General features: G+C 45.8%; 1 protein-coding gene across 2 annotated transcripts in view; it reads left to right on the top strand.

Annotated features, from left to right (window-relative positions):
* The window catches only part of LOC134352869 (reticulon-2-like), a 269,961-nt gene that overhangs the window by 244,325 nt on the left and 10,641 nt on the right, over positions 1–14,995 (top strand). For both annotated transcript variants that reach the window (XM_063060408.1, XM_063060409.1), the window contains exons 8-11: positions 3,592–3,661; positions 5,327–5,373; positions 8,210–8,268; positions 9,367–9,443. In XM_063060408.1, the coding sequence (XP_062916478.1) occupies positions 3,592–3,661; positions 5,327–5,373; positions 8,210–8,268; positions 9,367–9,409 (219 nt within the window). In that variant the 3' untranslated portion in view covers positions 9,410–9,443. The remainder of the gene's footprint in view (positions 1–3,591; positions 3,662–5,326; positions 5,374–8,209; positions 8,269–9,366; positions 9,444–14,995) is intronic.

Below are 14,995 nucleotides of genomic sequence, written 5' to 3'. Positions count from 1 at the left end.
ACTGGTTAGTAGGTTAATTGGTCATTATATATTGTCCTGTGATTAGGCTGGAGTTAAATCAGGGGTTGCTGGGACAGTGTGGCTTGAAGGGATGGAAGGGCCTCTAAATAAATAAAAATGTTACTGTTGTTCTGACAAGGAAAGAACTCTGACTTTATTAGCACCTGCAAGTTCTGAAGATATCTGTTGGTTCGTAAATTGAGTAGACAGTCATACCACAACACCTCTGGGAAATGAACTGACAAAAACGTTCTGTTTGTGCTTGAACAAGACCCTTATTTTAAGAAAGTCTTCTCTAAAATGCCCATTGGTGCTTTGTGGCACACTGGGATAGAAATGGTGGTCAGTTGTCAGTCAATTGTTGATTTACAATATGATAAATAGATTCTTGTGGATTTGGCTGCACAAGTGGCAGTGATGGTGTCAGAGTACTACAGTACATTCTGTAGGTGGTACAAAACCACCCCCCCCCCACCCGCCTCTGTACACTGACATCTTACAACAAATGGCTTCCTGCTGTAAGAACACAAGAAATTCAGGCAGGAATCAGCCTGCTCCACCATGCAGTAGGATCATGCCTTTTCCCATAACCCTTACTTGAAAAACCTATGTAATTGTGTCTTAAATATATTTAATGAGATAGCCTCTGCTGCCTCCCTGACCAAAGAATTCCACAGATTCACTATTTTCTGGGAAAAGCAATTTCTCCTCATCTACATCCTAAATCTTTTCCCCTGAATCTTGAGATTATGTCCCTAGTTCTAGACTCACGTACCAGTGGAAACAACTTTCCTGTTCTATATCTTCTTCATAAGCCCATCATCCCTCTTGCGGCATAGGCCACAGCAGCAGCTTGCCAGAGTCCTCTGTCCTGGGTGGATAGAAGGTTGATCACTTTCACAACATGACTTTATACGTCTTCTAAGTAAGGATCCTTTCTCTCCCAGGGTTGAGGTCTTTGATGCTTCTTTTGGTGTTTCTATAGCACTGGGCTTTTATGGGATGGGGTTGCTAGCCCCATGCCCAATTCATAGCCGGGTTGGGACTGTCCATGGCAGAGATATCTATCCCTTTCATAATTGAACAATCTATGTTCCGTGCCTATTCTGGTATCTGTCCCCCACTTTTCCTTCGCTACATCGACGACTGCATTGGCGCTGCTTCCTGCACACATGCAGAACTCGTTGACTTTATTAACTTTGCCTACAACTTTCACCCTGCCCTCAAGTTTACCTGGTCCATTTCCGACACCTCCCTCCCCTTTCTAGATCTCAGCTTATCCACTGATGTCTACTATAAGCCTACTGACTCTCACAGCTATCTGGACTATTCCTCTTCTCACCCTGTCTCTTGCAAAAACGCCATCCCCTTCTCGCAATTCCTCCGTCTCCGCCGCATCTGCTCTCAGGATGAGGCTTTTCATTCTAGGACGAGGGAGATGTCTTCCTTTTTTAAAGAAAGGGGCTTCCCTTCCTCCACTATCGACTCTGCTCTTAAACGCATCTCCCCCATTTCACGTACATCTGCTCTCACTCCATCCTCCCACCACCCCACTAGGAATAGAGTTCCTCTGGTCCTCACCTACCACCCCACCAGCCTCCGGGTCCAACATATTATTCTCCATAACTTCCGCCACCTCCAACGGGATCTCACCACTAAGCACATCTTTCCCTCCCCCCCTCTCTCTGCATTCCGCAGGGATCGCTCCCTACACAACTCCCTTGTCCATTCGTCCCCCCCATCCCTCCCCACTGATCTCCCTCCTGGCACTTATCCGTGTAAGCGGAACAAGTGCTACACATGCCCTTACACTTCCTCCCTTACCACCATTCAGGGCCCCAAACAGTCCTTCCAGGTGAGGCATCACTTCACCTGTGAGTCGACTGGGGTGATATACTGCGTCCGGTGCTCCCGATGTGGCCTTTTATATATTGGCGAGACCCGACGCAGACTGGGAGACCGCTTTGCTGAACATCTACGCTCAGTCCGCCAGAGAAAGCAGGATCTCCCAGTGGCCACACATTTTAATTCCACATCCCATTCCCATTCTGATATGTCTATCCACGGCCTCCTCTACTGTAAAGATGAAGCCACACTCAGGTTGGAGGAACAGCACCTTATATTCCGTCTGGGTAGCCTCCAACCTAGTGGCATGAACATCGACTTCTCTAACTTCCGCTAAGGCCCCACCTCCCCCTCGTACCCCATCTGTTACTCATTTTTACGCACACATTCTTTCTCTCACTCTCCTTTTTCTCCCTCTGTCCCTCTGAATATACCTCTTGCCCATCCTCTGGGTCAACCCCCCCCCCCTTGTCTTTCTTCCCGGACCTCCTGTCCCATGATCCTCTCGTATCCCCTTTTGCCTATCACCTGTCCAACTCCCGGCTCTATCCCTCCCCCTCCTGTCTTCTCCTATCATTTTGGATCTCCCCCTCCCCCTCCAACTTTCAAATCCCTTACTCACTCTTCCTTCAGTTAGTCCTGACGAAGGGTCTCGGCCTGAAACGTCAACTGCACCTCTTCCTACAGATGCTGCCTGGCCTGCTGCGTTCACCAGCAACTTTGATGTATGTTGCTTGAATTTCCAGCATCTGCAGAATTCCTGTTGTTTGCCTTTCATAATTTTATATGTTTCTATTAGATTCCCTCATTCTTCTGAATGAGTGTCGACTTAGGTGACTCAATCTCTCCTCTTAGGCTAATCCCTTCAACTCCAGAATCAAACTAATAAGCATCATCTGCACAGCATCCAAAACCTTCATACCTTTCCTCCAAGTAAGGAGACCAGAACTGCACACTGTACTCCAGGACCCGGTACATTGAAGCAGAACCTCTGTTAATCTCTGCTGTGTCATCACTCCTAATTCCTCTTCTTCGAGGATTGTCACCTTGTCATGGGTAGAGGCCTATTAGTTCCTGTAACCCCGAAAGCGATGTCACCTGGAGTTTAGCCTCTGGTAGGGTTACCCATGTGGTAAGGTCAAGGGAGAGGTTCCAGACAAAGAGCATTCTAACCAAGACCTCAGTGGTGGAGCCGGCAGAAGATGATGACACATCACAGCAGCAGTGAAGGCAGAGGAAGGCTGCTACAGTAAAGGGTCCCAGTCACTTTCTATGTAACTGCCAAGGACTCTGTGGTGCTGCCCACGTATCAGTCTCCCCACATCATGCATATGCATTCTCCATTAAGGGACTAGACAACCGCTTAGGAGAACATCATACCTGACACCACCACTACTCTATAATCCACAAACGTCCCACTTAGTGAGGTGAATTAAGGAACCAGGTGAAGCAGAGGTGATGCTGAATAAAGATAGTCAGAACCAAAGTTGGCTGAGGGTGGCGGATGAAGAGAAACTGAAGACTAGGCAGACAAAGCAGCAGGTGGTGTCTAGTCTGGAGCTTGCTACCTGATGGAAACTGGCCATTTTCATGAGGGAGTTGGGTGTGTGTTATTCTTGGGAACGGAGGGCGACTGGGGTTCTCTGGGTGTCTGTCAGAGAGCCAGTGATCTGCCTTTGTTTATGGATATATGAAGAGGTGCAGTGAAAAGTATCTCTGAGCTGTCTCCCTCTCCCTCTCTTCCAGTTCGGAGTCCTACTCTGGTTGCTGACGTACATTGGGGCACTATTCAATGGACTCACTCTCACCATTCTGGGTAAGGGGAAGCTATCACTACTATTGTGGAGACTCAACATTCCCAGGATCACTCTGGAGCGGCTCTCATGTCTCTGGAAGCCATTGAGTATGTGTGACTCAGACTGGAGCTCCAGGTGTCATACGATGTCATCTCCAATCAGATCCCAGAGGTTCTGCCAGTTCCCTGCCTCTGAGTTGTTCATTGAGGGCTTTGGGAGCAAAGCAGGGTCATGTTGCCAGGGCGACAGAAGTGAAAGGGGTGGGGTGCCATCCCATTGGCTCCTGGTGATTGCCAGTCATCACAAGATTGCCTGTTGTTACTTGCCCCAGTGATCAGGGGGTCCTGTCAGCTCACCAGCCCTTGGTCAAGTGCCATGGGGCAGGAAGGTCGGAGGTGAGCCCTCTGTGCACTGGAGTGACAGCCCAGTGACACACCTCCCTGCATCCATTGGCTAAGAAGCATGGACCTTCGATAGGCGTGGGTCATGCATGGATGTCCAACTCACTCCAGCCTGTGCCGGCCTGGTGTACCCTGTCTAGTCATGGAATAACAGATTATGGTAGTAGGCCCTCCATCCCATCTGGTGCATGCCAACGAAGAGCCCTATATCCAACATAGTCCCATTTGCTTGCATTTGGCCCATATCACTCTGAAGTTGTTATTGCACCCAATTCAACCACTTCCTCTAGCAGCTCTTTCCATATACTCACCACAATCTGTGTAAAAGAATTTGACCCTCAGGTTCTTATTAAATTTTCCCCTCTATGCCCTCTATATCTTGACCTCCAAACCTGGGAGTGCATTCATCCTATCTGTGCCCCTCATGATTTTACACATCTCTATAAGACCACCCCTCATTTTCCTCTGCTCCAAGGGAAAAAAGACCTAGTTTGTCCAACCTTTCTCTATACCTTAGTCCTTCAAGTCCTGGCAACATCCCTGTAAATCTTTTCCCACACACTTTCCAGTTTAATAACATCTTTCCTATAGCAGAGTGACCAAAACTGACACAAGTGTGGCCTCACCAATGCCCTCTATATCTTGACCTCCAAACCTGGGAGTGCATTCATCCTATCTGTGCTCCTCATGATTTTACACATCTCTATAAGACCACCCCTCATTTTCCTCTGCTCCAAGGGAAAAAAGACCTAGTTTGTCCAACCTTTCTCTATACCTTAGTCCTTCAAGTCCTGGCAACATCCCTGTAAATCTTTTCCCACACACTTTCCAGTTTAATAACATCTTTCCTATAGCAGAGTGACCAAAACTGACACAAGTGTGGCCTCACCAATGTCTTGTACAACTGCACAGGAACTCACAACTTCTATACTTAGTGCCCAGTGCCCTAATTGATGAATGTCAGTGTGCCAAAAGCTGCCTTCTTCACCCTGTCTACCTGTGTCAACACTTCACCCTGTCTACCTCTGTCAACACTTTCAGGGAAACGTGTATTTGTTCTGCAACACTCCCCAGGGTCCTACCCCACCCTGATTTATTTTACATCACTTCCTTACTTGGATTAAACTCCATTTGCCATGCCTTGGTCCGCTTAACCAGCTGATCAAGATGCCCCTGTAATTTTTGATAACCTTCTTCACTATCAACAATATCACCTATTTTTGTGTTGCCTGGTTAATGATCTCTGTGCCCTGATTTCTCTTTCTCTCTGTCTTATTCTTCCAGTCGTAGTTGGTGCCTTCATCGTTCCCCTGGTTTACAGGAAGCATAAGGTTAGTGTTGAGCTCACCTGTCTTTTAACACTCAAATCTGCTCCCTGCCCTAGATGTTGTCACTGATAAACTGGACTCAGATAATCCACATTCTTTCTTTAGTTACTTGTGCACAAAGAGACAAGCTCAGCACCTGTCACCACACTGTTTTGAAGTCTGAACAAAGAAATGTCATTTTTATATAGAATTGTTTAGCGGATACAAATATTGACCGATAGATAACCTTGTGTGTATTCAAATTATTTATTTGCATGATCAATCACCAATCACACTACAATAATACAGGTATTAATAGACAACAGAATCTACACATTCAAGGCCAGTTAGAAACAGAATTGGTAAAGTAACTGACCCCCTTTACTTTACTTTATTGTCACCAAACTATTGATACTAGTGCGTACAATCATCAAAGCGATATTTGATTCTGCGCTTCGCGCTCCCTAATCCTTTGTTTACATCCTTATTTTGTGTTGGTACATTGATACATTGATTAAATCTGGCCCCCTGCAGTACAAAGGCAAACTATGTTTAAAGGAACACACATCAAAGTTGCTGGTGAACGCAGGCCTGCTGCATTCACCAGCAACTTTGATGTGTGTTGCTTGAATTTCCAGCATCTGCAGAATTCCTGTTGTTTTTGTCTATGTTTAAAGGCCTTTCTTGCCTTGGCTGACGGCACACTATCTGTAAATTGACTTTGCCTGGACATACAAAGCACAAAGTAAATTTTTTATCAAAGTACATATACTCTATATCACCATATACAAACCCAAGATTTGTTTTCTTGTGGTTAGGCATGTTAAATATAAGAAACACAATAGAATCAATGAAAGACCACACCCAACAGGGCGGGCAAACAACCAGCATGCAAAAGTCAACAAACTGTCCAAAGAGAAAAAAGGAGAAAAAGGGAAGCAATAAATATGAGGAAATGAGGTGTAGAGTCCTTGAAAGTGAACCCATAGGTGTGGGAACAGTTCAGTGATAAAGCGAGGGAAGTTGAGTGATGTTATCTCCACTGGTCCGAGCCTGATAATAACTGTGCACCTGGTGGTGTGGGTCCTGAGACCCGAGCCTGATAATAACTGTGCACCTGGTGGTGTGGGTCCTGAGACTCCTGTAACTTCTTCCTGATGGCTGCAGTGAGAAAAGAGCATGGCCTGAGATGGTGGAGGTCCTCAATGAGGGTTGCAGCTTATCTTAGCCCTTGCCTTTCTGCAATTTCCACCCAGTTGCCTCCCAACTCTCTTGGGTGTGGGCTTCCTGTGAACAACATCCTCCCACGGCTCTTCAGTGCCTCCTGCTGGCTGATGTGAGGCTGTGGAGTGCACCCAGAAACCCTGCACCCCGCCAAACCCCCACCATCCATCTGGCAGTTTATGGAAATTCCCAGGTCATCAGTGGCTTCTGAGAAATGGCCATATGACATAAAAGCAGAATTAGGCCATTCAGCCTCATTGAGTTTGCTTCACCATTCCATCATGGCTGATTTATTATGCCTCTCAACCCCATTCTGCCTTCCCTCCATAACCTTTGATGCCCTTTCTAGTCAAGAATCTATTTACCTCCACTTTAAATATACCCAATGACTTCATCTCCCAATGACAATGAATTCCACAGATTTGCCACCATATGGCTTAAGAAATTCCTCATCTCTGTTCTTAAAGGCCGTCATTGTATCCTGAGGCTTTGCCTTCTGGTCCTAGACTCTCCCACTATTAGATACATCCTCTCCAAGTCCACTCTATCTAGGCCTTCTGTATTCAGTAGGATTCAATAAGTTCCATCTTCCATTGCTGTCTGGATGTTACACAGTTACTTTTAACTGCATGGTAACAGGCCTTTCAGATTCAACAAACCAACGCCACCCAATTACACTCAAGTAGCCAATTAACCTACGAACCTGTACTTTTATGCAATGTGGGATGGAACTGGAGTGCCCAGGGGACATAAGGTGGTCATGGGGAGAGTGTGCAAATCTACAGACAGCAGCAGATTTGAACCTGGTTTGCTGGCTCTGCTAACCGCTGTACTACCGTGCTATCCTAAACATACAACAGTAACAAACCAGTTACAAACTTCACTCACACAGCACATCGGCGTGCTCCTAAAGAGGTTCTCAGTATGATCGCAGACTTCTTCTCCACAGACCAGAGGTTCACCGGAAATCTGTGTTCCTTCCAGGAAGCTTTGAGCACATCCTTAAATCTGTTCCATTCCTCTCCTAGTAACCTCCTCCCCACACAGAGGATGGAATAGAGTATTTCAGGAGGCTGGTGTTGGGCAGGTCCGCAATGTGGTCTGTTCTTTGTAGTAACCACTAGAGAGAGACTCAGTGCTGGGGGAGGACACAGGAAACCGTAAATGCTGGAAGCTGGAGCAAAAAAAAGCTGCTGGAAGTATACAGCAGGTCAGGCAGTATCTTTGGGGAGAAGATGTGTTTGCAAATGCTGACTGTCCATTTCCCTCCACAGATGTTGCCTGATCTACTGAGTTCCTCCAACAGCTCAATTTGTTTTTGCTGGTGATGTAGTTCTGGAGTGTACACTGATGCTGGTTCACTTGCCATTCCATTAGGGGATTGTTGCTCAGTAAATCCCAGCAGACGTCTGCCTCATTCCAGCAGCCCCCACCCAACCCTAGTGTCAGGACACGTTCTACCAGACCCAGCCTTGTTCCCCACTCCAGAACAATAAGTGGGCGTCAGGGACCACGTGGTCACTGCTCCATGTGCCATCTTCCACTGAAAGGATTATGGAGTGGACAGAGTCCTCACTGTGTGTCAGGAACCCGTCAATCAACTGCCTTCATACTGAATTTTTCTCTTTCCCACCAGGTGCAGATTAACCAATACCTGGGGCTCCTGAGAGGACAAATCAAGGATGTAACAGCAAAGTATGTTTTTATTGGCTGCGGTTGGAAGGTGTTTACACTCACTGGATATTTTTTTTGTTTTTCCATACCATTCTCCGTAAACTCTAAAGACTGTTGTGATGAAAATCCAGGAGATGAGCAGTTTCTGAGATATTCAAACCACCCCATCTGGCACCAACTCATTCCACAGTCAAGGTCACTTAGATCACATTTCCTCCCCATTCTGATGTTTGGTCTGAACAATAACTGAACCATGTGACCATGTCTTCATTTTGTATGCATTGAGTTGTTGCCACATGATTAGCCGATTAGATATTTACCTTAACGAGCAGGTGTGCCTAATAAAATAAGTGTGAGGTAGGTTTAACTGAGGCCCGTGTGAGGCAGGTGAGGTAGGTTTAACTGAGGCAGGTGTACAGGTGTCCCTAACAAAATGAGTATGAGGTAGGTTTAACTACACATGTGATTTGGGGTAGGACACATTTGCTCAGATAGATTCTCATGAAACTTTGAAATATTGGATGTGAAGCTGGGGGGTGTGGGATGGGATGACTGAGATATCCTGGGAAAAGGTGGCAGTAAGAGCACTCTCTGAGGGTGAAGAATCCACACAAGTACCAGTATGAGAGTAGGAATACTATCTGGATTAAGACCAGACCCTCACCTAGTGACCTCTGATCTGTCTCCCACTGAACCTTCACCCTCTGATCTGTCTCCCACTGAACCTTCACCCTCTGACCTCTCTCCCATTGACCTCCTCACCAACTAACCACTCTCCCACTGACCCTTCACCCTCTGACCTCTCTCCCACTGACCCCCTCACCAACTAACCACTCTCCCTCTGACCCTTCACTCTCTGACCTTCGAATAACTTCCCACTCAGACTGCTCTCCCACCGAACCTTCACCCAGTAATGTTTGTCCAACTAACTTCCATCCCCAGCCCAGGCACTGACTTCTCCATGCTCACGTTCACCACTGACACACCTGTTGCATGCTCCATTGTTTAGATTTGAAGGTATACCTTCATCCGCACTCCAAACTACCAAACCGGGATAGCTTTCCATGGGGAACATTCTTCATCTTTCTTCAGTCCCTCTTCATTTTTTTCCTGTTGCAGAATCCAGTCCAAGCTTCCAGGATCAAAACCCAAAGCGGAATAATGGTGGAAAAGCAGGAACTGTGGCTGGAACCCAGGTCTGGGACCCTACAACCCAAACGATATTTGTCAATGAAAGTCTTAACCTGACAGCAATCAGAACATCGACACTGGATGCAGTGAATTTAGAGACTTAAATACACCCCATACCAGGCATTGGAGACCTCCCCTTTCACATGATGTACACCTGGTTTTATGTGGGTTCAGGCCCGAATCCCTGAATGAGGCAAACTGGCCACATGGATACCATGTGTCCTCATGTGATCCCGGGGGAAATGTGGATGCCATTTTGAGGGAATAGTCAGTATAGACTGGGTTTGGGGCTGTAGGGTGCTATTGAGTTGTGGGGCTTCAGAGGAAAAAGTACAGATAGCAGTTGGGGGGTGATTCATGGAAGAAGGGATGGGAGAAGTGGGATATTTGCTAGAGGGGTTAGGGGTATGGGGAATTGTAGGGTGTGAGTTTTTGATGGGAGGTTTGGGGATAGAAGGGTTAATGGAGAGGGTTTAATCTACCAAAGGGTTAATAAAGGTTTAAGATATAGAGAGTTCTAGGTGGGATTTGATTGGGTTCAGGGATAGAGCTTATGGGGTGAGATACTAAAAGGGAAACAATTCAAAGGTGGGGCTTGAAGAAGATTTACAAACATGGACAAAGTTTCAGCACAGGGTGTAAACAAATTCCAATCATGTTAAGCCTTAGCAGGAGAGGGCTGAGGTTGGGGGTAGGGGGTGCTTGGTAATGGCTCTCTGACAGCTACTGCTGCATTTCTACTTAAGGTTGACCCAAGAAAATTGCTGCCATTGCCCAGTCTCTCTCACTGTGCTGACTCTGCGCTGGGGATTTCGTTACCAATCTCAGGTTCGAGAGGAGAAAGTCACACAGGGGTCTTGAGCCAATCAGGGAGATCCATCAGGAAGAGAGAGAGAGTGAGTGTGAGTGTGTGTGTGAAAGAGAGAGACCGTAAGAGCAGAATTAAATCATTTATCCTATCGAGTCTACTCTGCCATTTCATCAGGGCTGATTCATTATCCCCCTCAATTCCATTCTCCTGCTTTCTCCCTGTAACTTTTGATGTCTTGAACCTATCAACCTCCACCTTAAATATGCCCTATGACTTGGCCTATGTAGATGTCTGTAGCAATGAGTTCAACAGATTCACCATCCACTGGCTAAAGAAATTTTTCCTCATCTCTGTTCAAACTGGACGTCCCTCAATTCTGAGGCTGTGTCCTCTGGTCCTAGACCCCCCCCCCCCGCCCCCACTACAGGAAACATCCTCACCACATCTATTTTATCCAGACCTTTCAATATGCAATAGGTTGCAATGAGGCCACCCCCCACCATTCTTCGAAACTCCAATGAGTATAGGCCCAGAGAGATTAAACACTCCCCGTATGTTAACCTTATCTTTCCTGGGATCATTCTTGTGAACCCTCTGTGGACCCTTTCAAGTGCCAGCACATCTTTTCTTAGATAAGGGCCCAAAACTGCTCACAATACTCCAAGAGCGGTCTGACCAATGCCATATAAAGCCTCAGCATCATAACCTTGTTTTTGTATTCTAGTCCTCTTGAAATGAATGCTAACATTGTATTTGCTTTCCTTACCTGCAACTAAACCTCCCTGATCCCCCTCTACCTCTAAAAATAGTCCACACCTTTATTCCTCCCACCAAAGTGCATGACCATGCACTTTCCAACACTATATTCCATCTGATACTTCTTTGTCCATCCCCAATCTGTCTAAGTCCTTCTGCAGACTTCCTGCTTCCTCCACCTACTTTAGTATTGTACACAAACGTGGCCACAAAGCCATCAATTCCTTCATCCAAATTATTGACATACAACATGAAAAGAAGTGGCCCCAACACTAACCCCCATTCCACACCACTAGTCACCAGCAGCCAACCAGAAAAGGTCCCCATTATTCCCACACTTTGCCTCCTGCCAGTCAGCCAATCTTCTATTTATGCTCGTAAACATGAGGAATTCTGCAGATGCTTTAAATTCAAGCAACACACATCAAAGTTGCTGGTGAACGCAGCAGGCTGGGCAGCATCTCTAGGAAGAGGTACAGTCGACGTTTTGGGCCGAGACCCTTCGCCCAGCCTGCTGCGTTCACCAGCAACTTTGATGTGTGTTGCTTCTATTTATGCTGGTATTTTCCTGTAAACTTATCATGTGCCTCCAAGTGACTCTTGTTAGGCAGCCCCATGAGTCAAAGGTCTTCTGAAAATCCAAGTCCACAGCATTCACTGACTCTCCTTTGTCTATCCTGCCTGTTATTTCAACAGATTTGTCAGGCAAGATTTCCCCTTTAGAAAACCATGCTGACTTTGGTCTGTTCTATCATGAGCCTCCAAGTATCCCAAAACCACATCCTCCAACATGTTTCTAACCACTCAGTCAGGCTAACTGCCTGATAGTTTCCTTTCTTCTGTCTCCCTCCGTTCTTAGAGTGGAGTGCATTTGTAATTTTCCAGTCCTCAAGAACCATGCCAGAATGTAATGATTCTTGAAAGATCATTACTAATGCCTCCACAATCTCTCAGCCACCTCTTTCAGAACCCTGGGGTGTCGTCCATCTGGTCCAGTTAACTTAGCTTTTCAGCTTCCCCATCTTCTCCTTAGTAACAGCAACAACATATCATCTTCCCCCTGACACTCTTGCATTTCTGGCATACTGCTGGTGTCTTCCACAGTGAAGACTGACACAAAACACTTATCAGTTCACCCGCCATTTCTTTGTTCCGCATTGCTACCTCTCCAGTGTCACTTTCCAGCAGTCTGCTATCCACGATTGTCTCTCTTATATCTGTGTTTTGGGAGTGTGTGTGTGGCTAATGAGGAGAGGTTTAACTGTGATTTCTCTCACCATATAATAGCTTGCCTGCTGAGGCCGTCACAGCAGCTGTGAGTGTGATGGGGTGGGGGAGAGGAAGCTCATCAATTTTAGGTGGGGGTCAGCTTTGGGGAGTATCTATTCATAAAGAAGAATGCTTATCATGTAGAAGCAAGGCACCAAAATCTATAATATATTAAGAATCCTACATCTGCATGCAATTCTTTTATGCCATTATAAATGCCATTGTCTGTTTGCATAAAGGGATGTAAACATCCCACTGTAATTATGCTCTCCAGCCAGGGGCATTGCTGCAGGAGAGTAAGGTGAAAGAGTGTTTTAAATTCCTGTCTCTGTATTTGTAATGAAATCTCCCAATGAGCCAATGGGAAAGTTGGTCATGTTTACAACAGGTGGTCTGCCCCCATTGCCCGTCATGCACCACTACACAGAGGTGAACAGCTACTCCGAGTTTACATTGATGGTGTCCTTTGTAGGTGTTGACACAGGAATCTGTAACATTCATACGACAATAGCTGACCTCAAAGCAGGCTATGAATTCTAACTGTACAGCTGGTTCCAGTGCACCACTGCAGACAGTTATCTCGTGGATGGTAAACAACGCCTCAATAAAATTGTGCGGTTTTCAGATTTTTTTTGGATGCTGTCTAAATACAAAAGGAAATAACAAAAAAAACATAAATGACAGGAGTGGCCAGATTCTAGAGTCAAGATTGTGCAATGGCATTTCCTGTACACAAGTGTAAAGTGTAAAATAATTATACTCCAGATTCAATTCAGCACAAAAATCACAAAGAGCACAAAATAATTTTAAAGAGCACAGTAAATGTAAATACATAGGATAGCTTATTGATTGATCATATATCCCTAAAGTGATGCTAGGCACAGGAGTGTCTGTATGACAGGAAACAGTGTTTGGGGGTGTGGAAAAGTGAGTTAGTGGGTGGAGGTGTTGATCAGCCTTACTGCTTGGGGAAAGTAACTGTTTTTGAGACTGTAGTCCTGGCATGGATACTACATAGCCTCCTCCCCGTTGGGAGTGGGACAAACAGTGCCTGAGCAGGGTGGTTGAGATCCTTCATGAGGCTACTGGCCTTTTCCCAGCAATTTCTGTGTGTACCTCCTTGTTAGTGGGTAGGCTGGTGCCAGTGATGTATTGGGCAGCTTTGACTCCCCATTGTGGAGTAATCCTGTCCACCACAGTGCAGTCAACATGGTATATAGTATATAGTATGCAGTATATAGGTCCTTGATAGTGGGTCGGCTGGTGCTGGTGATGCATTGGGTAGTGTTGACTCCCTGTTGTAGAGTTTTTCTGTCCGCCACACTGCAGTTTCCATATTAAGCTTGTCAGGATGCTGTCTACTGCACATCTGTACAATGATATGTTTATTGATGTGCACAGTCCAGCTCTTTACTGCATCCTCAGAAATTAGAGGCATTGCTAAGCTTTCCTGATTGTGTAGGAGGCATTAAATTTTATGAAAGAAGTGCATTTCCCAGGAGTATGAAACTATTTTCAGTTTCTACAGCTGTACCGCCGATGTAAAGTGAGGGGGGTGGGTGAGAACACAGCACTACCAGATTCACCCTTGACAATAACTAAAGCCTACTGTATTCACCCTCAGCAATAACTGAACCCTACTGTAATCACCCTCAGCAATAACTGAACCCTACTGTAATCACACTCAGCAATAACTGAACCCTACTGTATTCACCCTCGGCAATAACTGAACCCTACTGTAATCACCCTCGGCAATAACTAAAGCCTACTGTAATCACCCTCGGCAATAACTGAACCCTACTGTTTTCACCCTCAGCAATAACTGAACCCTACTGTATTCACCCTCGGCAATAACTGAATCCTACTGTAATCACCCTCAGCAATAACTAAAGCCTACTGTAATCACCCTCAGCAATAACTGAACCCTACTGTAATCACCCTCAGCAATAACTGAACCCTACTGTATTCACCCTCGGCAATAACTGAACCCTACTGTAATCACCCTCAGCAATAACTAAAGCCTACTGTAATCAGCCTCGGCAATAACTGAACCCACTGTATTCACCCTCAGCAATAACTGAACCCTACTGTAATCACCCTCGGCAATAACTGAACCCTACTGTAATCACCCTCGGCAATAACTAAAGCCTACTGTATTCACCCTCAGCAATAACTAAAGCCTACTGTAATCACCCTCAGCAATAACTGAACCCTACTGTAATCACCCTCAGCAATAACTGAACCCACTGTAATCACCCTCAGCAATAACTAAAGCCTACTGTAATCACCCTCAGCAATAACTGAACCCTACTGTAATCACCCTCGGCAATAACTGAACCCACTGTATTCACCCTCGGCAATAACTGAACCCTACTGTAATCACCCTCGGCAATAACTAAAGCCTACTGTATTCACCCTCAGCAATAACTAAAGCCTACTGTAATCACCCTCAGCAATAACTGAACCCTACTGTAATCACCCTCAGCAATAACTGAATCCACTGTAATCACCCTCAGCAATAACTAAAGCCTACTGTAATCACCCTCAGCAATAACTGAACCCTACTGTAATCACCCTCAGCAATAACTAAAGCCTACTGTAATCACCCTCGGCAATAACTAAAGCCTACTGTAATCACCCTCAGCAATAACTGAACCCTACTGTAATCACCCTCGGCAATAACTAAAGCCTACTGTAATCACCCTCAGCAATAACTGAACC

This window comes from Mobula hypostoma, chromosome 10, assembly GCF_963921235.1.
Source record: "Mobula hypostoma chromosome 10, sMobHyp1.1, whole genome shotgun sequence".
Taxonomy (NCBI): Eukaryota; Metazoa; Chordata; class Chondrichthyes; order Myliobatiformes; family Myliobatidae; genus Mobula; species Mobula hypostoma.
This window is presented reverse-complemented; position numbering and strand designations above follow the sequence as displayed.